Below are 25,476 nucleotides of genomic sequence, written 5' to 3'. Positions count from 1 at the left end.
AGGGTTTTGGAGGTGGGCTACTTGTCTGGCGGTGAAGGTGAAGGTAGAGACCAGGAAGTGTCCAGCCTGCATTACTGGAAGGAGTGTGATGGCATCGTGTAAGTTACAGAGTGGGTTGTTGCTCATAAACTCATAGAACTCTAGTATTACTTTAATTAACAAGTTGAATTTTTGCTATGATCTGTGTTGAACTTGAGGCAATAGGTCTAGGAGGAATTCTTGGAAATTATGTTTATTCTTGCAAAAGTATAAGTAATAACAATGTATGGGACTTTGTATATTAATTGCAAGCAGGAATTTGAGCTTTTTGAACATGAATTTTTGATACTTGAGATCATTTTCTTCTAGAGTCAGTGTTTCACAGGGCCTTATAATAAGACATTTCGTGTTCTAAACATTAACAACCAAAAAAAAATAGCATTCTTTAATATTTAATTCAAAAGAGTATGAACTCACTCTTTCCCTTTTTACTTTGTGTGTCTGGAATGTAGGGAGGTATGGAAACGTTGGAACTCCAAAAAGATATCAAAGAAGAATCAGATGAAGAAGAAGATGACGATGAAGAATCTGGAAGATTACGTTTCAAAACTGAAAGGAAAGAAGGAACAATTATTAGGCTCTCAGATGTAACTAGAGAGAGAAGGAACATTCCAGAAACTTTGGGTAACCTTTTTTTGCCTGTCTCCATCCTTCTTCACTCTCATTTCAGTTTCTTTGTTGTTAAGAAATCATATAGGAAAAGAAATCTTGACCGTGGATGACTGTGGGTGCCATCCAGAGGGCGGATGGTGTGTGTGGGGGTCAGTGCTCAGTTGGGGTGCTGTAAAAGCCATCCTCTAACTGTTGTTTCTGGATTAAAAATATTTGAATGAAACGCTTAAGATTTTTTTCTTAAAAAAGTTTTTCCTTCCTTTCTTTTGGTACCTGCCAGGTAGCTTCTGGCTGGTAGAGTGAGTGGCACAGGGATGGTAGTGACTGGCCCATTTGACCCCTGCCTAGATCTCTGGGGTTAATTCTGACCAGACTGGTTTTAGTTGTACCTTTCTGTGTTTACCCTTGAGTATGTTTGTAATTTCATAATTTTTGTTTCATCCCTGCATCTTTTTTAAGGAAATTTGCGTTATCTCATTGTTTTCAGCATTACTTACACTTTTATTTAAAGAACTCACATCAGATATTTTTTCTTTTTAAGACATCTGGCACCTTTATAGTCCCATAAATCTGAGACAAGAGGCTGGAAAGGTTGATTTGTGGTGGACAGGTCCCTTTGAGTGGGGGAAGAGGGCATGGGGTCCTTAGAGGCAGAGTGGTCCTAAGCATAAATAGTTTGACTACTTACCATTCTTTTAAACGTTAAAAAAGGACTTAAATGCATTTGTATAGCATGTGATTATTTGGCTAGATCAAGGGTCCTCAAACTTTTTAAACAGGGGGCCAGTTCACTGTCCCTCAGACTGTTGGAGGGCTGGACTGCGGCCCTGGGATGCGTTGGCTGCTAAGCAAGACAGGCAGCGGCCTCAAAAACACGCGGCAGGCCAGATAAATGTCCTAGGTGGGCTGCATGTGGCCCATGGGCCGTAGTTTGAAGGCGCCTGGGCTAGGTAATAGAGCAAGTGATTATGGTTCTTAAAAGTATAGGGTGTCCTGGGTCATGGACAGACCTGACTTACGAATGGGTTCCCAAGGATCTACGTAAGGAGAATTTATAATGAAGTAATTAAATTAGTAAATCAGGAGCTGGTTTCTTCTGTGCATGTAAATAAACCTGCATGGCATAAACAGTTTGTGGGCAAAGCATCTTTATCCCCCACCCTCCCTGGTCTTACACTCTGTACAGTCACTCGTGTACAGTGACACTTCTCGTCTTTCCCTTTCTTATTTGATTTTATGTCAAGTAAGAAGTGTCTATACTTTGAAAGCACAAGTCCACTGCAAGTCCAGGTGAGCCTGCAGCAAAGAGAAAGGTGATGACAATGGGAACAAAACACAGAAATAGAGAGTTCTCTTCAAAATCTAGGACAGCGTTTTGGCCGCTGTGGTCTCTTTTCACATTCAGATACATGTGAAGACTATTCATACATACGATAGTTTCCAATTAAGGAATGAAGTGTATGGTTTTGGGCTTTCATCTAATGAAATCTTAATTGATCAGGATTTTTTTTCAACCAGAGTTCTGGAAGTTAAATCTTACAGAAAAAGATTTGAGTGCAGTTTTTCCAAAGATGGTGCAAAACTCTACAGGAGAAAAATTAATTCATTACATACAAAGTTTGCCATAGGGTGTGGTATCTGGATGCCAGTCGAGCAGGGGTTGCTAGAGCACAGATGTGTAAGCAATGATCTATTGCGAATAACAGTGCTCGTGGTCCCCCCTTAACACAGGTGTCACTGAGCAGCGAAAGTCCAGCCACTGTCAGGCTGGAGGTCCAGAGCTGTGTGCTTTTTTGCCCTAGGAAGTGGCCTTCAGATTGAGGACAGTGTAAGCTCTAAGGGAAAGACTGCATTTGTTTAGCGGCTTTTTTATTCATTATCTATGGGTAGGTGTTCAGATTTTGTGTTTTTCTAAATTTTCACTGGTATATGTAATATGTAAAATTACTTTTCTTTTGCTTTAGTGTAAGGAAACTACATGTTAACACATGTTTTTTGAAATAATAATTTCATTTAGGGCAAAGAATCTGGGAAAAATAGTGACAAATAGGTCAAGATTGTTAAGTACTATCCTTGGTTTAGACTCTGGGCCTTACATCTGTAAGGTATTTAAAAAGTTTTTGGTTGTTTTAAAAAATAAAAATTAGATTATCATTTGTTATTTTTATTTTGCTAAATAGTTGTATGTTGTTCTATATTTCCAGCTGTTAACAAGATTATTTACATATAGATGTATATATATTTTTTAATATTTTAAAATGGAGCAATACAGTGTAAAACTTTGTTACATTGAGCTGTATATCTCTTTGCTTTAGAATCTGGACATAGTTCACAAAACACTTAAAGGGAAATTAACATTTCAGTTGAAGTTACAAATGTAATTTCCATCCTGTCATATTTTGGTGACCTTTTGTGACAGCTTGTCTCAATTGGAGGAAAGCATTTTTACTTGCTGATTAAAGATGTCATTTTAAACCATTTTATTACTGAGGAGAGAGAAATTAATCTTGACACTCAGAACCACTAGAAAAATAATTGCTGATTCACTGCATAAAATGTATGTGTGAGAACCAATCATGTAGTCAAGATTAGAGGGAAAGTCTATGCTGGTTAAAAAAGGATTAAATTTTCTTTTCATATGAGGTCTAGATTCATTTGATTGGGGTAGGGGGATACCACATAAACAGTTTCAAGAGAATGAAATATAGTTAGAGATTTTGGGAGAGTTTAGAGGGGATGATAGTATCCAAGGTAGGAGGTAGACTTTGGTAGTAATTAACATTTACCCTTCACTCAGAAGGCTTCAGGGTGGTATTCAGTGACGTCTTCCGAGAATATGCATTTATTAATATAAGCTACATTATCTCAATTTAGATGTTACTGTAAACTAAAGGGGCCATATTTGGAGAAAATGTTTTCCTTGTGGGAGCTTAGAGTGGCACCGGGTGTAGTTTCCCTGGGCCAGAGCCTGTGCTTTCTGTCTCCCTGGGTGCGGGTGGGACAGTGAGCAGAGCCTGTGTGAGCTTTTCTCCCAGACCTTTGCTCTCCCTTGATGTGGCTCCTGCATCAGACTGTGTATGTACAGCTAGGTGAATGCACCTTTTCCAGCCTCCGTGCAGATTCAGCCTGAGAATGAACCTCCAGAGCCATCTTGCTGTAACCCTGGAGCTGGCTGTGTGTAGAGTCTTCTTCACAGAGTAAAATTTTATTATTAACTTCAAAACTTTGAGTTGAAATAGTATTAAATGAGTTTTCTGTAGTCTGTGAAATTACCTTTAATTATTTGACTCCAGAGTGAGTTCATTAATAGTTTTGTTTTTAAATGAGAATAGTCTAGAATTTGTTTGTGTGAGTCCCTGTGCCATGCATACTAATACTACTGACTTCAAATGAGAAGCCTGCAGTGGTGGGACTGACTTGCGCTGTCTGCCTTCTGTGGAAGGGGGAGTGGTTGCAGACGGCCTGGCAGTGGAAAGGCAGTTGCTACTTTAAGGTCATGTCCATCTTTTTAGCTTCATTCAGCACATTTTAGTGGTTTCAAATGAAAATAATTAAAATTTTACTGGGGTACTTGCATTTTATCACAAAGGAAGCCTGTCTTCATTTAACAGATCTCACTGCTGGGCGGTTAGTGTCTCTGTCGTATCATCCTTGCCTCTGACAGTTCACAATTTACTGTGGGTGAGCGTGGCTGTTTGGGGTTTTGTTGTCATGTATTTCTTTCCAGTTTTCTCTCATAAGTCCAGTTTGGGCTATTGGAGAGTATCTAACACATATGTATCTTTTCAAATAGAGCTTTCAGCAGAGGCCAAAGCAGCATTGCTTGAATTTGAAGAAAGAGAGCGGCAGCATAAACAGGGACGCTATGGCTCCAGGAGGGGAGGCCGGCGAGGAGGTCCGCTGATGTGTCGTGGCGTGGGGGACCAGAGGAGAGAGAGCAGCGAGAGGGGCAGGATGAAGGACCACAGACCTGCGCTACTCCCCACACAGCCTCCCATCGTGGTAACTTAGGATTTTATTGTGATAGCCTTCCCTGGAACTTTAAAATAAATGAAAGATAAAAGTGTGCTTTGTGGGTATCCTCTTGAACTTTATCTCTCGTGAGTCTGACAAAGTTTTATAATAGGAGTTAGGACTAAAGTTTCTGCCTCATAGTGACATGCAGTGTTGTGCATAGTCTTGGAAATTCAGTCCTCTCCTCCTCTAGTAGGAAGAAATAATCCCGTGTCATGACTACTTGCAAAGGAAGGGCTAGTGAGCAGCCTGATGATGACAAGCCACAGGGGCCTCACTGTTGCCTTTGGCCTCTGCAGAGATGTTTCTCTTGAGTGCACTGCATTCAAAATACTGAATTTATCACATATGGGGGTTAGGCAGTAGTTTATTTTATAAAAATATTTTTTCCTTTATTCTTATTGCCATTGGTTTTTCCCTTAAATAGCGGGGTTTTTTTTTTTTTTTTCCATTTTAACAGGTTTTTTTGGGAGACAGAGTCTCACTGTGTTCCTCTTGGTAGAGTTCCCGTGACGTCACAGCTCACAGCAACCTCAAACTCTTGGGCTTAAGCGATTCTCTTGCCTCAGCTTCCCAAGTAGCTGGGACTCCAGGTGCCTGCCACAATGCCCAGCTATTTTTTTGTTGTTGTGTAGCTGTCATTGTTGTTTGGCAGACCAGGGCTGGGTTCAAACCCTCCAGCCCTGGTATGTGTGGCTGGTACCCTAGCTGCTGAGCTACAGGAGCTGAGCCCATTTTAAGAGTTTTTTTTTTTTTTTTTGAGACAGAGCCTCAAGCTATTCCCCTGGGTAGAGTGCTGTGGCATCACAGCTCACAGCAACCTCCAACTCTTTTTCTCAAGTGAGTCTCCTGCCTCAGCCTCCCAAGTAGCTGGGACCACAGGTGCCCAATGCCCAGCTATTTTTTGGTTGCAGCTGTCATTGTTGTTTGGCAGGTCTGGGCTGGATTCGAACCTGCCACCTTAGGTATATGTAGCTGGCGCCTTAGCCACTTGAGCCACAGGCGCTGAACCTGTTTTAAGAGTTTTTAATGACAGTTGTATATAAGATTATTTTATTCCTGCATCTTTTCAATTGTGTTTTTCTTGTACTTGCCGTTTTCCTTTTCTCCTTGGTGAAATTTGACTTTCCGTTCAAGGACCTTTTTGCAGTCCACTCTGTGAGGGTGCGTGCCCATGTGGACCACTCTGTGAGGGTGCGTGCCCATGTGGACCACTCTGTGAGGGTGCGTGCCCATGTGGACCACTCTGTGAGGGTGTGTGCCCATGTGGACCACTCTGTGAGGGTGTGTGCCCATGTGGACAGTTGTGCCTTTCCCGCTGCACCCATGCAGGGTAGATGACGTGTTTCTTCCTGTACGCCTGGACTACTTTGCCAGCCTGCTGACCCCTTAACAACCTGAACTTCATCATCCTTTTGGATGGGCTTGGAACTGTTTCATCTCTTTGGAAAGAAGGGAAAGCCATCATCTTCCCACGAATGTGGGAAGGTGCATTAAAATGCCTTTTTTAGTTCTTTCTTCAATCAGAACTCGCAAAGAGATTGAGCTTCATTTTGACTGCTGCTGCTCTGGCTATTGCCACAAAAAGAAATAGCAGTTTCTCATTATCAACATGTCCTACTCATAAACATTTTTCATAATTTAGCAATAAAACATGTATTTATAATTTCAGCTGAATTAGAATTTCCTCTGTTTCAAAAAGTGACATCTCAGAAGCAAAGGGAAGAGTTGTGATTTTTTTGTTCTTTAATTAAGCTTTGGGAGTTCTTGGCTTTTTCCTTAAGTCAACCTTCAAGGGGAAATTTATTTCATGCACTTCTGTATCCACTTTGTCTACCACCTGTTCCTCTGACATGTTTATCTAAATTTTTGGGAGAACCAAACCATACTTTGCCTTGGTGTAGAAATGTTTATATTTTGGGAGGCATTCATTTGTGAAATAATGAAGTTGAAAAGATGATTTTTGTTTTAGCATAAGAATTCCAGTTTTAATGGAAGGCATGGCAAGAGAAGAGGGGTAGGTGGGCCGGTGGCAGCATAGGGAGTTCCGTGGTATTAGTGAGGGCTATTTGCTCATGCAACTGTTTTTTTCTTAAGCATCTCTAATAGCATAAAGTCTGGACCTTTAGTTTCTTTTTCTTTTTTTTACTTCCCTGCCCTCCATCCCTGCCCCAAGCCCTATACTTGCTCCATTCTGAACAACCAGTTCAGCTGTTTGTCTTCCTTCGGGGAAATAACTGTCCACAAGCTGGGTTTTGTGTGATTGCATCCCTGTGGTCCTGGGAGGGAAACTGAACTCTGTTTTTATTCACAAAGAGAGAGAGAGCATGTGTTGTCTACCTCCTAAGAGAGCTAACCAAGAGAATGTGCAAACATGTCACAAACACTGTAGAAGTTTCGGTTGGCCTGAATCTGGCAGTGATGTCACTCTGGGTCCAAACTGGCAGAGCTAGCTGAGGACTAGGAGGAAAGCAGAGAGCTGCCCTGGCCAAGGCCAGCACCACTTTGGACTGAGAGCTGTAGTCTGATCTTCGCTGGTCAGTGGGGCTGTCTGCAGTGAGCTGTGTTCATTCCCAGGTCACAGCAGCCTTGCTCATGTACACTCCCCACCCCAGAACTGTTCTGGCTCCTCCACTCTACTCTCACAGTTCTGGAAAGCATGGTTCTTGGCTCACATCTCTGCTTCTGCCTGCTTTCTCCTTGGGTGGTTCCTTACTGTCTGGGTCTGTTCTTTCTAAGTATCCTGACTTGGGCTGTCACAGGTGCCCTCTGCTCTTTGTCAGGCTCCGTCCTGTTGGACCGTGCTCTGGGCCCTTGGCATCCCTCAGCATGTCTTTTTTCTTGCTTAGCTCTTTTTCAGGTGCATAAGATTTCAGGTGTACTGTCCTATCTTCTAGAATGGTCTCTTCTTTCTCTCCTCTGATTTCCCTTTTTCTTTCTTTTTTAATTTAAATGTTGATTTCTGCTTGACAAATAATTGTATGTATTTATGGGATACAGCGTGATGACCTATCCGTTGTCTTAACATTTTTTTAAATATTGAGGATATTTCAAATCTCTTCCAGCAATTTTGAAATACCTTTTTCTTTAATTGCATTACTCTTCTGGGTTTTATTTTTAACCCTGCTTTTGGGTGGTGGTCTTATGTGGCAGCTGTGCCGTGGCTGTGTCTGCTGTCTCTGTGTCAGTCTTGGTTTCAGTCTCATCTTTTTCCAGCTGTCCTCCCTCCCATGCCCTGCCTTCTCATGTCTCTCCACATGGATGTTTCACAGGCCCTGAATGTCACTTGTTTGTAAGAACATGTGATCTTTCCTTTAAAACTCCACTGGGTTCTAGAATTAGTGATCCTGTGTTGTGGTCATTTTCAGTTAAATTAAAATTGAACTTGGGTGTGCCTGTGTTGGTGAATGTGCAGTCCATGGTGAATAAGACAGACAGGATCCCTGCTCCCAAGTGCATGACACTGATGTGATGAGTGAGAGAGGGAACGTGCTTGCCTTTGCTGCTTCTGGACTCTTGGGAAAAGGCTTCCCCAAGGAAGGGCAGGTGGGCCAAGGCCATACTCCCTCTCTTGGAAAATCCTTCTCTCCCTTCCTCCCTAAGGTCATCTTGCCTCCATCAGGCTGTAGCCCCTTCTTTTGTGCAGTGCTTGCGTAGCTCATCGGATGGTCTGTCTATTCCAGCCCTTGCCCTAGTCCATCAGTGCTGCTGAAGAGGTCACCGGGGATCCCTCCCTGCACATAGTAGAGTGCAGGCATGGAGAACGCGCAAGGCTCGGTACTTGGCAGCTGTTGCTGCTGCCGGTTTCCTCCTCTTTGGCATCTGTGGTTGGCAAAGTAGCCCTTGATCTCTGATTGCTGTGAGTGTCACATTCATCCTCGTTGTCTTTCCTCCACTTTTTACATGGCTGAAGCCACCCTGTCTCCTAGTTTACCAAGCAGAGGTCTCTGCTGCCCTGCCGCTTTTGGGGTGTCGGTCCCTCACTGTGTGGCACGTCTCTTTTTCCTTCTCTGGTGAGTTCAGATGCCACCTTCTCAAAGCAGCATCCTCCTGTCGTCTGATGGAGCGCACCTCCTGCTCAGCCTGTCCTGCTCTTAGGGATTGTACAACGGGATTCCTGTTTCTATCTCCCCTCCCAGGGCTCTTGAGGGCGGGGAGGTCAGGCTGCTGGTAGAGTTTCGGTCACAATGGCAGTTTGGTTTGTGAACCAAATGTTTTTCTTTTCAAGATTCATGCTGAGTGTTTGGGCACTATCACTTGTCCCCTCCTTTCCTGGAGACTGGCTCAGTTGTGAGGTAGCGTCCCTATTTGTGAATAGGTGGAGCAGCATATCTGCCCTGCTGTTTTTAGACAAGGTGCTTCTATAAACTTCTTAAATTATAACTTTAAAAATTGAATCAATACAAATCAGACATTTGTAACATGTCGGCATTCTTTTACTTTATGTTAAATGTTGATTTCTGTGAATTTTTCTTTTTTGTGCCATTTTTAGACTCAGTCTCCAAGATTAATTCCTCCTCCGCAGCCACAGCCACCGCCACCCCCACCGCCACCCCCGCAGCAACAGCCGATCCGGAGTCTATTCCAGCAGCAGCCACAGCTCCAGCCACTGCTGCCCCTGCAGCACCCACACCACCCTGCCCCGCCACAGGGGATGCACATGCCTCCGCAGATGGAGACCCCGAGGATCATGATGACCCCTCCTCCCGTGACCCCACAGCAGCCCAAGAACATACACATCAACCCACACTTCAAAGGGACAGTGGTGACTCCTGTTCAAGGTACACATTTTCTTCTACTGTTAGAAAGTACAGATAGCCCCTGACATTAAATGGATTGGCTTATGATTTTTCCAATTAGGTTTCCTGACTTTATAGACTGTGTAAAGGCAATACAAACTCAGGAGAAATGGTACTTGGAATTTTAAAATTTGGTCTCTTCCTGGGCTACCGATACTTGCTTCTGTACTCTCCTCTGATGCTGGGTAGTGGCACGACAGGGGTGAGTAACCTGTGCCCTGCAGTGGAGCTTGTTGCCAGATGATTTTGCCACCTGTAGGCTAATGTATGTGTCTGAGCACCTGTGAGCCAGGCTGGGCCAGGTTGTCAGATTCCATAGGTTAGGTGTATTCAGTGCATTTTTTACTTGGCATATTTTAAACTTACGGTGGGTTTAATTGGGAAGCAGTCTAGGTTAAGGAGCATCTGTAACGTTACCGGTTATTGCTAATCTGAAGGTATTTATCAGGTTATTTCACTGAAGCTATCACTGGCAGATAGTTCTCACAGTCAAGTTTGTAATGAGGAATTGTTTTCCTTGCTTCCTTCCCCATTCACTTAGACAGATTTTGGCTTGATGGCTCAATTTCTTTTCTTTAAAAATGTCTCTCGTTTTTATAATTGAGTGGAAAGAACCAATAGAACATTATAAATGTAGATAATGTATTAGAGGAAGTTGTTGAAATGTCTGAGTTGTTAGCTTTGTAAATCTCATGGTGGGAATGTTTGTAGTAGTAAGTGTCCCTCTTAGGTTCCACGCAGTGTCACCCCCTTGAATTCCTGTGTCAGCTAGGAGGGAGGGACACACCCATCTTTTAATTATTAATTGTAATGAAATAATCGGTGGTCTCATTATTAAAGAAATATGTGCCTGAAGCTAGGAAACTATTTGAGCCGTTCCTATGAAGCAGACCTTTGGCGTTTGAGCTGTGTTGGTGAGCAGGACAGACAGAAGCTTTCTGCACTTGTGATTTTGCTTTCCAGCAGATAGAGGTAGTCAATAAACAATAAGTATAACAAACAAGGATTTATATGTGGCATGTTAGCAGATGTAAACGTAGTAAGATGAGCAGGATGGGAGAAAGAGTAGGTTACACCTTAGGGTAATCTGAGGGTGAGGGCCCCCTCAGTAGGGGAGAGTTGAAGGATGTCAGGAAGTTAGCCACACGACTTGCAGGCAGCAGCATCAGCAGGTACACAGGTGAGACTGTGCCTTTGTGTTAAGTTAACATAACTGGAAGGAGACCAGCTTGACTCAGTGGGTGATGAAAGCAGAGAAGAAATGCAGAACCTGGGGCATGTGGGATCTATGGCCCATTCTGAGGACTTGGGCTTTTGCTCTAAGGCAGTGGTTCTCAACCTGTGGGTCACACCCCCTTTGGCGGTCAAATGACCCTTTAATGGTTCACCTAAATACATCCTGCATGTCAGATATTTACATTACGATTCGTAACAGTAGCAAAATTACAGTTATGAAGTAGCAACGAAAATAATTTTATGGCTCGGCGCCTATAGCTCAACCGGCTAAGGCGCCAGCCACATACACCTAAGGTGGCGGGTTCAAATCTCCAGCCCGGACCCACCAAACAACAATGACGGCTGCAACCAAAAGATAGCCTGGCATTGTGGCGGGCGCCTGTGGTCCCAGCTACTTGGGAGGCGGAGGCAGGAGACTCGCTTGAGCCCCGGAGTTGGAGGTTGCTGTGAGCTGTAATGCCATGGCACTCTACCCAGGGGGACAGCTTGAGGCTCTGTCTCAAAAAGAAAAAAAAAGAAAATAATTTTATGATTGGGTGTCACCCCAACATGAGGAACTGTATTAAAGGGTCACAGCATTAGGAAAATTGAGAACCACTGCTCTCGGGAGAAGGGGAAGGAATTAGAGGGCTATGAGAGAAGGACAGAGCAAGTAGGTTTACATTTTAAGAGGATCATCTGCTACTGCGTTGACAGGGGGCCATGGTGTGGCCAGGGTGGAAGCCAGCGTCCACCCAGGTGACTACACACGTGTGCGGGGCAGTGGTTGTGGTGCAGGTCAGGATGGCAGCAGGGAGGGCGGTCAGGTGCAGGGTGTGCTTGGCACCCGGAGCCACAGGGTTTGCTTAATGGATTAGATGAGCGTGAGGAGAAGAGAGGACATGAGGGGGAGTGCTCAGGGCACCCGAGCATCTGGAGGGATAGAGTTACCATCACCTGAGGCGGGGGAAACCAAAAGTTCTGTTTTGGATGTGTGAGTACAGGTGGGGGGTTGCTGGCATTTTGATAGTGCTAGTGCCTGCACCTGCATGAGAGCCCAAGAGGAGGGTGTTTGTATGTGGGGGACCAAGGATGGGCACTTTGGGCACTCTACCCAGAAACTGGGTTGAGGCGGGCCTGGAGAGGAGAGGAGCAACAGGAGGAAGGTGTGTGGAGGTGGGGGTCCTGCCGAGGCAGAAGTGTGGACTGCGCTTACTGGAGGGTCTGGTGAAGGGCAGGAGGCCTGAGTGTGCCTGGGAGAGTGCAGGAGCCGAGGTCATCTGTTGAACAGCTTGGATGGTGTTTTGTCCAAACAGAAGTTGGATAATTGTTGTGAGCCTGAGGGAAAGTTTTTTTATTTTAGAGTGAGAAAAGTAGCATTGCATACTTAGACGAAAGAGCTAGTCGAGAAGGGAACAAAAATCACTGATGCAGATGAGACTTGTCCTGCCCAGGAGTATGTGCACTGAGGCAGGATTGCCATGACGGAAGAGAGGGGTGTCCTTAGTTGGGGCACAGGACTGAGACCTAGGCGTAGGTGCACGTAAGGGGAACAGACTAGTGTCAGTTCTTCCCTGACGGTTCAGTTTCCTCAGGGGGTAGCAGGTAATCGGTGTGAGGATGTGGGAGATTAAATCGAAGGTCTGTGCAGAGAAGCTGCAGAGTAGTCCTTTTGGGAGGAGCAGCTGTGCCCGCAGTGTAGCAGGGCTGGGCACTGGAGGATTGTGATCCTGGGTTTGAAGCAAGCCCAGGCAGCATGGCTTTGCCCCTCTCCAGCCTCATCTGCACACGTAGCAGCTGTGGAATCTTCAGTGGGATTATGAGGAAGCAGTGGGGACCTTGGGGGTCCAGCAGACGCAGGTAGAGGTGAGGACCTGGGCTGGGGGCAGAAATGAAGATCGTTGGAGAGTCCAAGGACTGTTTTAATCAGGTCCTGGAGGAAGTGAGGTGGAAAGGTAGAAAGCAGTACTCAGAAGCAGGCTGCATGGAGGTGGAGGAGAGAAAGGCTTCAGGTGTCAAGAGAGAAAAAGACTTGGTAAGATGGTCACGTGGAATAGAGGCCAAAGTGGCATGGACTCCAGAGGCAGGTATGGGAAGGTCACTTCTACATTTATTCGGACAGGATGAGTGCTGCAGACTGGTTTGAGCCAGAAGCTGAGCTTCCTGGGACATGAGCAGAGCAGTGAGGTACTAGGGGATGTCCTGGTGCTGTGGGCTTCAAGGCAGGGGAATGTCAGCAGTGAGACCCAGAAGGAGCCTGCTCACCTTCAGCCCCTGGGTAGGAAGGCTGTAAAGAAGGACAGCTGCCCTTGGGAAGGCCTCTGGGGAGAGCAAGAAGGGGGTGACACTGAGGGATGGCATGGACTTGTTATTCCAAAAGATGCAGTTGAGAGATTTTAGAAGTTGAGAGTAGGCTGGGAGATGGCCATTGGTCTGGTACTGGGTCCCTTCTTCGCTGATGTACAGGGTCAAAAGCATTGTGAAGTTGTCCCATAGCCTTGGAGTATAGGCTGTGATGAGGGCAGCCTGGCCTTGCGTGGGAGGTGCAGGACACCTCTTGACAGGGTTTGTGGGTCACCACCAGGAGGCTGCTCTTGTTCACATCAGGCCACTCAGCATGGCAGAGAAACGTGAGGTTGTAAAGCACAGTGGCACCTCCTTGGGCTCTTCTCAGCCCTCCTAACCAAGTCCACAGCATGTCCTGTGTGCATTCACAGCTTGTCCCACCCTGGCCCCCATCCTCTGCCATGGCCCTGAGTATCTGAGGTCAGTAAGATGTCTGTCACCCTGAGTAGCTGTTGGGTTTGGGATGGATGAGTACTGGCACGTGCAGTGTCCCTGGGCAGTCCTCTGTGTGTCAGCTGCACTTGTTGCCCCAGACGTGGAGCTGCATCAGTGATTTGTCAGGATGCCTTTACTTACGGCAGCATTGGTTGTTGTGTACTTTTGTAAAATTCAGTGGAAAACGGGCAGTTAATAAGATGCATAAATTCTCTTTGGTCTAACAAATTACAGAGTGGTGAGCTATAAGGAAATCCTAACACCCTTTAGGCATGAACTCTGGGACTGGCAAGACTTTTTTGACCGTGAAGATTGTGCCATGTGTCCTTATTTTTAATACACCTCTGACCTTCAAAGCTCTGTACATTGACCCAGGGGAGAGGGAAGAATCTATCCTGCTGGTTACAGATAGGCAACTCTTTGAAGCAGTTGCTTATTCAGTAATGAATGAATGAATGAGGTTACGTAAAAAATCCCCAGTTCCTCTTAAGAGAGGCTGAATGTTAAGATGTCTCCTGTACGTATACATATAAGATATATAGATTGAACTAGTCATTCTCAAAGCCTTCTGCATGTGAACGTTACGTTAAAAATATGTATTTTTTTTTTTTTTTTTTAGTTTACAACATTAAAATCTTTTCCTTATGGCACACACTTTATTTTGAGGATGAAGAGTATTCTATTATAATTTATGTAAAGCCAATTTTCATGGAAATTTGACTTGTTACCAGATTTTCACTATTAGAGTTAACTTGTGATAAATTGAAAACTTAGTCCATGAAATACATGGGACAATTAAATATCAAATATTCAAGTTTAAGATTAACTTAGACTTGTCTCTACCATCACAAATTTTAAATTCTCCTCTTGTATTGGTAGAAGGAGGAACCTGGGCAGCTTTGTCCCTGTGTCTGGAAACCCAGTGCTCCTGGGCCGTCAGGGAGAGTTTGCAGACAGCTGCCTGCACCTTTGTCCTCTGCTTCTCCCCGGCTAGTGTCTGCTCTGCTCCTGTCCCACTGTCCTCAGCCACTTCCTTTTGTCACCTTTTATTCTTTTTCTCTTCTGTCTCTTCTATTGTTTTTTTCTTTTTTCTTTTTACATAGTTTTTTTTTCCCTTTTCCTCCAAGAGAAAAAAGGAAATGACCAGCTCATCAGAGGCTTCTGAGTAAGAAATCCATTCCTTACCACCAGCTGCTTCCCTCAGATCCCACCTCTACTTCTTCCTTCATTCTATGGGTTAAAGAGCTTTTTAATATCTGTCTTTTTATTGTATTGGAATTGTTTGATAGGTATTAACATTTAAATTCCAAGTCAGTATAAGTAGTTTATGTGATCAAGTTGTTGAAGATCTGGGTATCTAAAAATTATGTCTTTATATTATTAAATGTGTAATTTTTTTTCTCTCTCACCTTCAGTATAATATTCTGAGGTTAGAGATACTCTGGTTTTGTCTGTCTCTTTCACAGTCTGATATTTAGCTTTAGATACATAATTGCTGTACACCTAGTTGTACTGAATTGAGGGGGATCCTATCTCATATAAAATCTTGCAAATTGACCCACTCTGATTTTGAAATTTTGATTTTTTGGATTGTTTCTCAAGGGAGGGATGGTTTTCTCCCCCCCCCCCGCCTTTTTACATTCTATAAAAATAGATTTTTCTCAGTGACGTTTTGTGTTTCATGAAGCAGTGGTGCAGGCCCACACACCCTGTCACTTGGAATTGAACCTGTTGGGTGCTGTTAATTAGCAGTGTATGAAATTCCTTGAGTAACCATTGTAATAAAAAATAGTTCACCTTAGCACTCTATTTTTAAAGGAATGTTGAATGACATCTTAAAATTCAAAAATTTTTTTGAATTTTTTTCCTCCAAAAAGTGGGTCCTTCAGAGTCTTCTCTCTTTGGCTTGTAGCTGCCCACTTTCTCCGTGTACTTTCATATTACAGCCTTTTCTTTGTGTACTGGTCTGTGTCTAAATTTCCCTTTCTTATAGGGAAACCTGTTAGGTTGGATTGTGTCCTGCTGTAAAGACCTCATTTGACCATAATTACCCTTTAAAGACCTTATTTCCAAACATGGTCACGTTCAGAGGTACTGGGGTTTGGTTTTAACACACAAATCTGCATCAGTGCCCGGGGGTGACACACACAGTCCAGCCTGGAGCACCCTGTCTGCAGAGCTGCCTGGTTGCATCTGTCAGCACATTTTAATGAGAAGTACAGTTAACACTGAGGTGATGATCTATCTTTCTTTCTTTTTTTTTCCCCCAAAATCCGAGATCAATAACTTACAAAGAGCTTAGAACATATGATTTAGCTCTGAAGTCTGAAACTAACATCCAGCCTCTTCTGTATTATGAAGTGTTTTTTAAAAAATGATTTGGTTCCTTATTCTTCTGTTAGATTGATGGAAGTTCTATTTGTTTAAAAACAAAAATAAACTAACAGTCTTGAGAGTGGATGGTTGAATAGATTGTTGTCTGTAACACTCCCAGGGTGTGCTTTTTCTCCTTCTCTTTCTCTCCTCCTCTTCTTTCCTGATCTAAAGATTAAGATATAAATTTGTATATGGTGGGGGTAGAAAAATCTGACGTTCAGTAGCCTGGGTAACCTGGATAGGGATGTGTAAAACAAACTAAGTTTTTTTTTTATTTTTGAGAAATATTTTAATTCTAAATAATAGTTCTGATTTTTATAGAAAACATTAAGATTTAAGTTTCTGCTATTGTATGCTGAAAAGAAAAACTTTTACATGTCTGTCTTTTATGAAATTGTTAGAAATAATAAATGCTTAGCTTAAATTAAGTGTTGATGTATTATTATATATGTGGTACATGGAGAATATACTTGATATTAACTTTCGTGTGTTGTCTTCTCCAGCGGTTCGTGTGCTCAGTAAACCCTTGGTAATGGCAGGTGTTTTTCTTGCAGTGCCCTTGCTGCCAGTTCCCAGCCAGCCGAGACCTGCTGTGGGACCCCAGAGATTCCCAGTGAGTAGCAGCTGCTCCTTCTGCTCAGAGAGATGAGCATACATTTACTAAGAAATATTAATATAGTGAACGCAGGGGGTTCCAACCAAGTGTAATTTTAAGGACTTGTAAATATTGACAATCTCTGCAGTAGAAAATGTTTGTTGAAAGCTTAAGGTTAGTGGATTTTTGAGAGTAGAATTAATTTTGTTTAACTGTAAAATTGTTGAATCAGGATCACCAGTAAAATGGGTTTCATCTTAAAGAATATGGATTTTGATTTTATTACTGCCTTATGTATAGGTGGGAAAGGGCCCACGTGTGTGTGTGGGCGCATGGTGCGTTTGTGCATTTGTAGGTGTGCGTATGAAATTGTAGGGAATAGAAATGAGATCTGCACTTGATTTTTAAAAGAACCTCCAAAGTCGTAATGAGCCATTGGTTTATATTTTGAAATGAAGGTTTCCATTTTACAATGTATTTAAAAGAAAGCACACCTTCCCTTTCCTTCCTGCCCTCCTTGTCCACTGCCCCCCCCCCCATTTGTTTGTATATACATAAGCATGAATACTTTTGCTGTGTTTTCATAATTTTATCCATTCTGGTAAAATATTTTAGCTAGAAGAAAAATGTCCTTTAACTAGTTATATTTGTTTAAATGTATATGTTTTTATTCTATTTGAATTTTTGGTTTGATTTGTAGTTTGTTTATGGTTTTATTGAACTAGTTGAGTACATGTTTTTCAAAAGTGTGGGAAGATGTACCACATCATAAAATTTTAATAGAAAACAGAGATAGTTTTATTTAGGCTTAATCTTTTTTTTTCAGGAAATACTCAAATGGCCTGTTTGACTATTTAACTTGGATACTTCAGTGGATGACATTTATATATGCCATTTAGCAGAAAGATTTAAGTAAAGGGTGTGAGGGTATAATCAGGTGATTATTCAACAATAAAATTACTATCGGATTTAAGGTTCAGAATGTTTTTTAGAAACTTTGATTTGTACTTAATGAATTATAATTTCTAAAGTTGGTTCTTTTTTATTTTGTTTTCTTATATTGAAATATTTTTTTCCTTAGATTACTTATCAAGTTCTCAAAATTATTTTTACAGATTTAGGTGATAGTACCAATTTTTTTTTTTTTTTGAGAGGGAGCCTCAAGCTATCCCCCTGGGTAGAGTGCCATGGCATCACACTCACAGCAACCTCCAACTCCTGGGCTCAAGCGAGTCTCCTGCCTCAGCCTCCCAAGTAGCTGGGACCACAGGCGCCCGCCACAGTGCCCGGCCATTTTTTTTTGGTTGCAGCCATCATTGTTGTTTGGCGGGCCCGGGCTGGGGATTTGAACCCGCCACCTTAGGTGTATGTGGCTGGCGCCTTAGCTGCTTGAGCCACAGGCGCCGAGCCGATAGTACCAATTTTTATAAGTAGTATAGAGAAATAGTATATATTTTAATTTTTATATTTTTTACTGTTTGTTGTGATTTTGTAGAGTAGAAGTATATCATATGCATTTAACTATGTAAGAATTCAGCTCTATACCCAATTGACTAAAGAATAAAAAAAGGTAGACAGTAGGTGAAGTACCACTAGTTTCTAAATTTTAAAGGATGTATGATACATTTCTCTCTTTTCCTAAAAGTAAAGTTTTTTAAGAAAAAAGTGTCAGTTTTATAACTTAGAGCTAAGATGTCTAGATATTTTGCTAAGTGATATTGCCTCTAGTTTTTTCATTAAAAATCACAGAACTCTTCTCAGCGCCTGTGTGTGGCTCAAGTGGTTAAGGCGCCAGCCACATACACCAGAGCTGGTGGGATTGAATCCAGCTTGGGCCTGCCAAATAACAATGACAACTACAACCAAAAAATAGCCGGGCATTGTGGTGGGTGCCTGTATGGTCCCAGCTACTTGGGAGGCAGAGGCAGGAGAATCATTTGAGCCCAGGAGTTGGAGGTTGCTGGAGGTTGCTGTGAGCTGTGATGCCACAGTACTCTACCCAGGGCGACAGCTTGAGGCTAAAAAAAAAAAAAAAAATCACAGAACTCTACGCAACTTAATATGAAACACCATTTTTCATCGAGTGTAAAATTATTTTAAATTATTACTTAAAAAATTCAAATCTTAGGCCAAAATTTGGTGTTCTAGGCTATGCTTGGCGTAGTAAGACTATTTTTATTTCTTGTTAGTGAATATCATTTAGAGAATTTAATGAATAATTCCTAAAATAAAGATTTGAATGTCAAAATGATAAAATGTTGTAAGAAAAGAAAATAAGAAAAATTCTTAATTTTGATCATTTTGGAAAAATTGCTTTATCTCTTGGCACTTGAGCCACTGGTTCTTTGGCTACATTGGTCTTTGCCCTCGGGAAGGTTTTGCCCCAGTCGCTGATTTAAGGAATCCCTGAAGCACTTTGTGATTTAGCCTTCCCTCTGAAGCTGAGATTTGTGAGGGGCTTAGTGCTGAGCCTGAGAGGTTTCTTCTGACTCAAACTTTTATTTCTATTGACTATTTTATTTTTTCAAATCAGAATTATGAGTCTTTTTTTATAGTTACAGAGTTTATCTCATTGATAGCACATCAGAGAGTAAATGGTTTTCATACTCAGGTTCACATCAGAATGTTTTATCTTCTGGGCTCGGTGCCGTAGCTCAGTGGGGTAGGGCACCAGTCATATACACCAGGGCTGGTGGGTTTGAATGTTGCCCAGGCCTGCTAAACAACAAGGACAACTGTAACAAACAAATAGCCGGACGTTGTAGCAGGCACCTGTAGTCCCAGCTACTTGAGAGGCTGAGGCAAGAGAATCGCTTACCCAAGAGTTTGAGGTTGCTGTGGCTGTGATGCCATGGCACACCACTGAGGGCGACATAGTGAGACTCTTGTCTCAAAAAAACAAACAAACAAAAAAGAATATTAATCTTCTGAATTTTATATATCTTAGTTAAGTCATGACTACTACTTCACATGTGCAGTGGACACATTCCTGTGGGTGGTGTGTGGCCACCATTCTGGCCCCTCATTCGATCTCGTTCTTCTGGTGGCTTCCTGCCACTCACTGGTTCACTCATTGGAAGTGTTTCTGTTCAGGTCAGGACCTTTGAATACAATTTCACAAAACTTTTTTTTTTTTTTTTTTTTTTAAATAAGAAAGTAGAGGTGGGAGGCTGGTTTGTGTACCTTTCTGAGGGTAAGATTCTATCTTTGTTTTTATTTGAATTTTATTTTCAATTTTAAGTGTTCTTTGTTTTACAGGTTAATTATCTAATTGGTTTCTCTTTCTACAAAGGCTTACCTGATGCTTTTGTCACTAATACAAGGTCGTAGGTCCTTTTCTTACCCATAAGTATATTTTCCAGTTATCTATTTGTCCTCAAGGAAATTTTTACTTTTTAAAAAGTTTGTCCACTTAAAAAAGTAACACAAAGACGTCAGTTGTTGGAATATTTTAAGGTTGTCACTTTGAGATTTTGCAACCTAATTTGTTTTTATTTTCAGCACAGCTACTGTTTTAAAGTTTATGGATATATCCCAAAACTCACATTTTAAAGATTTTTACCTAAGGGATTTTCAGACCTATGTAGTCCTTTGATTTTGCGCTAGTATGTTGTGTTAAATGATGCTATTTTAGTTAGCCAGTTAAATATCACGTAATCTGGTTGCTGAATAATTTCTTAGTGCTCTTTGTTTAAATTAAAAATGAACTATAGTTTTAATTTTAAATTCATCTTCCTAGCGATTACATTATTACTTTGACCTGGCAAATGAGATTTGCATTTGTGTTTACTCTGTAGTTACAGCACATCACAGGTATGCGAGGAGGCACATGGTATCAGGTGGTGGTGATTGACACTTCCTGGATATGTCTTTTATGCCATTTCATGCAAATTGTGTTTGATGAGATGCTACATCAAATCACATTTCTTTCTGATTATAGCCCTTACAAGATGAGAAACCAGACATTATTCTGCATAGGAAAGAAAATCTTGCCTTTGAATACTTAACTGTTTCTACAATATGCCTGCAGTGTCTTGTAATTGTTAGCACTTAGGATAAGGAAAAAATGATGGGCATTTTCTCTTATCAGATCTATAAGTAGTAGCAGGCAAATGTGGTGGGAGATCCTTCCAGCTGTCAAATGTTGTCAGGCTTGCAAGGAAAGAATGCAGTTTAAAATGCAGGTGACATAATACCCAACATCCTCCACTTGCTAGTGGGTTTCTGATTAATCATGATTACCATACATTATCATCCCATCAAATTTAATCATATCAATGAATTCCCATCTGCAGTAGTAACAGGAGCAGCTAAACACTGTGGTAACAGCTATTAAAGAAGGCGGTTTATCAGATTCAGTAACCCTTTAACTTGCTGTCTGTCAGCACGCATTGCATGTGTTGGCTAGAGAGAGTGCTGGGTTGAAGTCCACATTAATAACTCGGAGGACAGGGAATACTCATTGAGATCATATAAAATTGGTTTCTTGAAGAGCAACTGTTGGTGTCATCGAGCTACTTGGTAAAAACTGCTTTACAAAGTATGTAGTAGACTGCAGTTGACCCTTGAACAGACAGGTTTGAATTGGGCAGGCCAGCTAGCGTGTGGGTTCTAAAAGTGAGAATGGAAACTATAGTATCCTAGGAGATCACAAATACAGAGTGCCAGCTTGTCATATGCCTGGGTCCTGCAAGGCTAGGCTTTGCATGTATATGGGGGTCCTGGAACCAGTCCCCTGAGTTTACTGAGAGACAACTGTTCAGTTTATTGGCCAAGTAAATCTGTTACATTGACATGAACACTTTGTGAGTATGTAATATATATTCATATATCATATATATAATTATCTTTGTTATATAATGTTGTATATATGGAGTTGAGCCTCAAGTACAGTTTGCCCATCTAGATTGCCAATTTAGCTTGTTGAAGTATGGAACTCCTCTCTGTGCCAAGAAAAATCTCTGTGATCTGAGTTTGGTGATGTGTCCTGCTAAACACACCAATTTTTTTTTGTTTTATTATTTATTTTCTTAGGAGTCTTCGATGACCCAAAGTTCTGTTTAGGTGCAGTTTTTAGGTAAAGTTTGAAAAATGCCCTATTGTATTGTAAAGCATCAAAAAGCAATCATCTAAAAGATTAGGATTTCTTCTCTTTTAAAATTGAGTCCTTTTGGTGTATGAGTCTGTGCGTTTTGACTGCTTTGGATAGTTGTGTAGTCACTGTGGTAAAGTTCTGTCCTCCAGAAATCACACACCACTCCAGTTTGTTTCCACCACCTGGCAACTGCCACAGGCTTTCTGTTCCTTTAACTTGTTAAGTAAGGGAAATCATACAGCATGTTTCATTTAGAGGCTAGCTTCTTTTTTGTAGCAAAACACATCTGAGAATTACCCATTTTGTCTCAGCAGTGGGTGGTATGTCCTTTTTTATTGCAAGGTAGTGTTCCAGAATATGGATGTAGCACAGTTGGTTACCCATTCACTGAGTGGACATTTGGATTATTTCCAATCTTTGCTGTAAACATTTGCGTACAGGTTTTTGTGTGAACGTAAGTTTTCAGTAAATGCCCAGGAGTGGGATTGGTAAGTGTATCACTGATTAGAGTGTTAAGGCAAATCGCATCTTTTCAGTTGATGTACCGACTGCTACTGCTTTGCTTTTTTAATGGTTTCATTTTTATGTTGTTTTTGAATTAGCATTTATTGTTGAAGATCAGTGGTAAATAAAAAAAGTAAGTAATTACTAGTTTCCAAATTTTGCTCAGAACTTGGGTTCATCAGCTTGTGGAAAAAAGGAATCATTAATGTCTCCATTTTAGAGAAGGGGAGGCTGAGTCTTGAAAAGACTAAATTGCTTAAGTTCCCATAACTGGGTACAGGAGGTAGGATCTGAACCATGGTAGTCTGTGTCTTAATTTTTATGTTAAACCTTCTTCATTAAATATTGCACTTCAGTAAACTGAGTATAAAAGGTGGAATCCAGTAAGTTGAACCTGAACATATGATTACAATCCTCGCTAGGGACTAAAGGATAATTCACTTCGGTGGGGCCAGCCATTGGATGGGTATGAGTGTGTGGGGTGGTGTTGTGGTTCAGGAATAGAGTTTTTTATTTTATGAAATCAGGTAAATAATCTTGTAGGTTTAGCAAAAGCAGTGTTTTGTACTAAAGAATTTTTTTTTTTTAAGCTTATGAGTACTCTTATTTTACTTCTTGAACTGGTAATGTTGTCTTACTATATTTAAGTTTTGTGTATTGTCCCCTCTAATGTGACACCGAGTTCTGGGCGCTGGGTGTATGCTGCTTTAAAATGTTTAGAATGCATCTATATATAAAATGCCTTCTAGGAACATGAATATAGGTGCTTAAAACAAGGCATAGCTTGAAGGGAAAAGAAAAAAATCCATGGAGAATACTGAAATAAGGGGATTAGTACATTGTGATACAGGCCTGCAGTTTTAATGATGTCAGGGGTCACTAGTGGTCCTTATTCTTTGCATTTAACTCATTTAATCAGAATTAACTGAGAGGTGTTTTAAAGTGTCAACTTTCTTACATGGTTCTTTGCATTTTAAGTGAGATTAGTAAAGGAAAACATGTTGTATGGGAAGGTTGTAATTTATTGAAAGATTCATGAAGTTTCAATGACATTGTTAAGGGTATTTAATTAGTCTTATTAAAATATACTGACTGACCCTTTCAGGGAAGCTGATAAGTCACATAATAGCTGTAAGAGCCTTTTTATTCTTGGCTTTATATGATTAACTTTGTACTAGGCAATTTATGCAAAGTTTTTCATCATTTTTTTTGTAACTGAAGTTATCAGTTCTTCCTGAATAGGATTAATATAGATAACATCATGTAATTAACAAGAGATGCAGAAAAGTGAAAGTACAATTGATATACGAATTATGAGAGAGAATGATAATTTCTCACCTTGGATTTTTAAAGGGATACAAAGAAAAGAAAAATAGAGTAATTACTTGAAAGGATTAAAGTAGTCTTTGCTTTCAAAAGGTAGAATTACATTAGTACTAAAAGTTCTCTTAAGTGAGGTAGGTATTCATACTCATTTATAGTTTTAAAATAATTCTTCATTTCATACAGGGAATTGGTAATTTATTATCTTTTATTCCCATGAGATGATAAAAGTTAATAAAGGAATGATCACATCAAGAGAACCTCTTGTGTGGTGAGTGTCAGGCTTGGGCGCCATGTCTTACTTAAATGGTGTCACCTGAAGACCAATGTGTCTCAGCAGGAGCAACGGCTGTGGTGAACAGAACAGTGTGCAAGCCAGAGTCTGAAAACAGGGCCTTGTCCTTAGTGGTCTTCACGGTGGCGTGACCTTGATCAATTCACTCGTGAGTCTGCAAAGCAGAATATCTTTATCCCATAACGGGAAAGTGACTTGTCCGCCTGTTTGTTAGAACTATATTTATGTTAGATACAGTATTGTGCTTGGTTTGTGAGAGGCTTCATGTAACAGAAAAATCAGCTAACAGTGACTGAAAACCTAGTTTTTTCATAAAAATGAGAAGATTCTGGCTGGTATGGCAGCTCTCTGATGTAGTCAGGGACCCATATTTTTTTTTTCTATCCATCACCAGAAAGCACTGGAATACCAGGTGGAAAGAAAAAGGGCAGGGCAGAGGTGCAGGCTGGCTGAGCAGCTCCAGTGAGCCCTGAGACCTGTCCCACAGCAGACGACTGCTCCTATTGGCCAGAACTTCCCTTGTTATGTGGCCACTGTTGGCCACAGGTTGGAAATATGCAGATTTTAGCTGGGCACAGTGTTGTCCTGAATGTAATTAGGGCTATGTTACCAAGGAGGAAGTGAGGGTTCGTATTTGGTAAGCAATGGGCAGTGTTTTCCATGTAGCTAAAATGTATACCAGCATTTGTTGTATAATTAGAGAAAAAGGGGAAAGTGGTGCTGTGAGCTTCGTGAGACTCATTTGTTGCATTTCTCTTCTGTTTAAAAAAAAACAATTGATGATAATGAGCACCTTTTGGGATTTTAGAACTTTAAGGTTCTAAAGTTTATTTACAAGTTCATACTTTCAATTCCATAACCTGATGAAACAGATGGGTCAGTGGAAGCAGCAATCTGCCTAGGTGTCCCTGTGCCTGGGCCTCGTGTTCTGTGTCTGACACTGTCAACTGGCAACCTAGTATATTTCAGGGATTACTCACTGAACTTTTATCTAGATAGTATCTTGCATTATCTACCTTTTTTTCTGATTCCTGCCACCACTTAGTTAATGTGTGAGCGCTTGTCATCTTGGAAAACCAACTGTTCTGACTTCTTCTGGATGAGATTTGGTTTATTTTTCCTTGGAGTGGTCTCTTCCCCTCTACAGCCCCTTCCTCAGTGGTGGGGTGTGTTTTAGCTTCCTTTGGCCCTGTGGATTTCATGTCATGGTCCTAACACCCCCACTGCCCTTACCAGGCTGCTTCAGGTAACCGCTTGTCACCTGTTTTGTGTCTGGGCTACTCTCAAAACCCTCTTTTTTCATTCTTATTCTATTTAACCAACTTCCGAAGTCAGAAATTTCTTAGCATCTCTGGTCTTACCTCTTTTACCAGGCTTTCGTAGCTGACTGGCTTATAACTGCTGATTTCTTTTTGTGTGTACAGACCAGCCATGGAATTGCGGGACCGATTAGGGAACGGGGTGGGAGAAGCCTATGAAATATAGTGGGTACGTGCTCTGGAGGTGGACAGGGGAAGCCCCATCAAACACAGAGGGTGCGGGCTTTGGAGGTGGACAGGGGAAATCAAACATAGTGGGTGTGGGCTGTGGAGGTGGACAGGGAAGCCCCATCAGTCCTAGTGGGTGCGGGCTGTGGAGGTGGACAGGGGAAGGCCCGTCAATCCTAGTGGGTGTGGGCTCTGGAGGTGGACAGGGGAAGCCCCATCAATCCTAGTGGGTGCGGGCTGTGGAGGTGTGGAGGTGGACAGGGGAAGCCCCGTCAATCCTAGTGGGTGCGGGCTGTGGAGGTGGGCAGGGGAAGCCCCGTCAATCCTAGTGGGTGCGGGCT

At 41.8% G+C, this 25,476-nt stretch overlaps 1 protein-coding gene across 1 annotated transcript in view; it reads left to right on the top strand.

The window, feature by feature from the left end:
* RBM33 (RNA binding motif protein 33) overlaps positions 1-25,476 on the top strand; it is a 136,698-nt gene that overhangs the window by 67,363 nt on the left and 43,859 nt on the right. Inside the window, exons 7-10 of the mRNA XM_023514413.1 lie at positions 492-663; positions 4,445-4,653; positions 9,158-9,446; positions 16,391-16,449. Coding sequence (XP_023370181.1) covers positions 492-663; positions 4,445-4,653; positions 9,158-9,446; positions 16,391-16,449 — 729 coding nt within the window. The remainder of the gene's footprint in view (positions 1-491; positions 664-4,444; positions 4,654-9,157; positions 9,447-16,390; positions 16,450-25,476) is intronic.

This window comes from Otolemur garnettii, unplaced genomic scaffold, assembly GCF_000181295.1.
Source record: "Otolemur garnettii isolate 467f Iridium unplaced genomic scaffold, OtoGar3 scaffold00053, whole genome shotgun sequence".
Classification (NCBI taxonomy): domain Eukaryota; kingdom Metazoa; phylum Chordata; class Mammalia; order Primates; family Galagidae; genus Otolemur; species Otolemur garnettii.
This window is presented reverse-complemented; position numbering and strand designations above follow the sequence as displayed.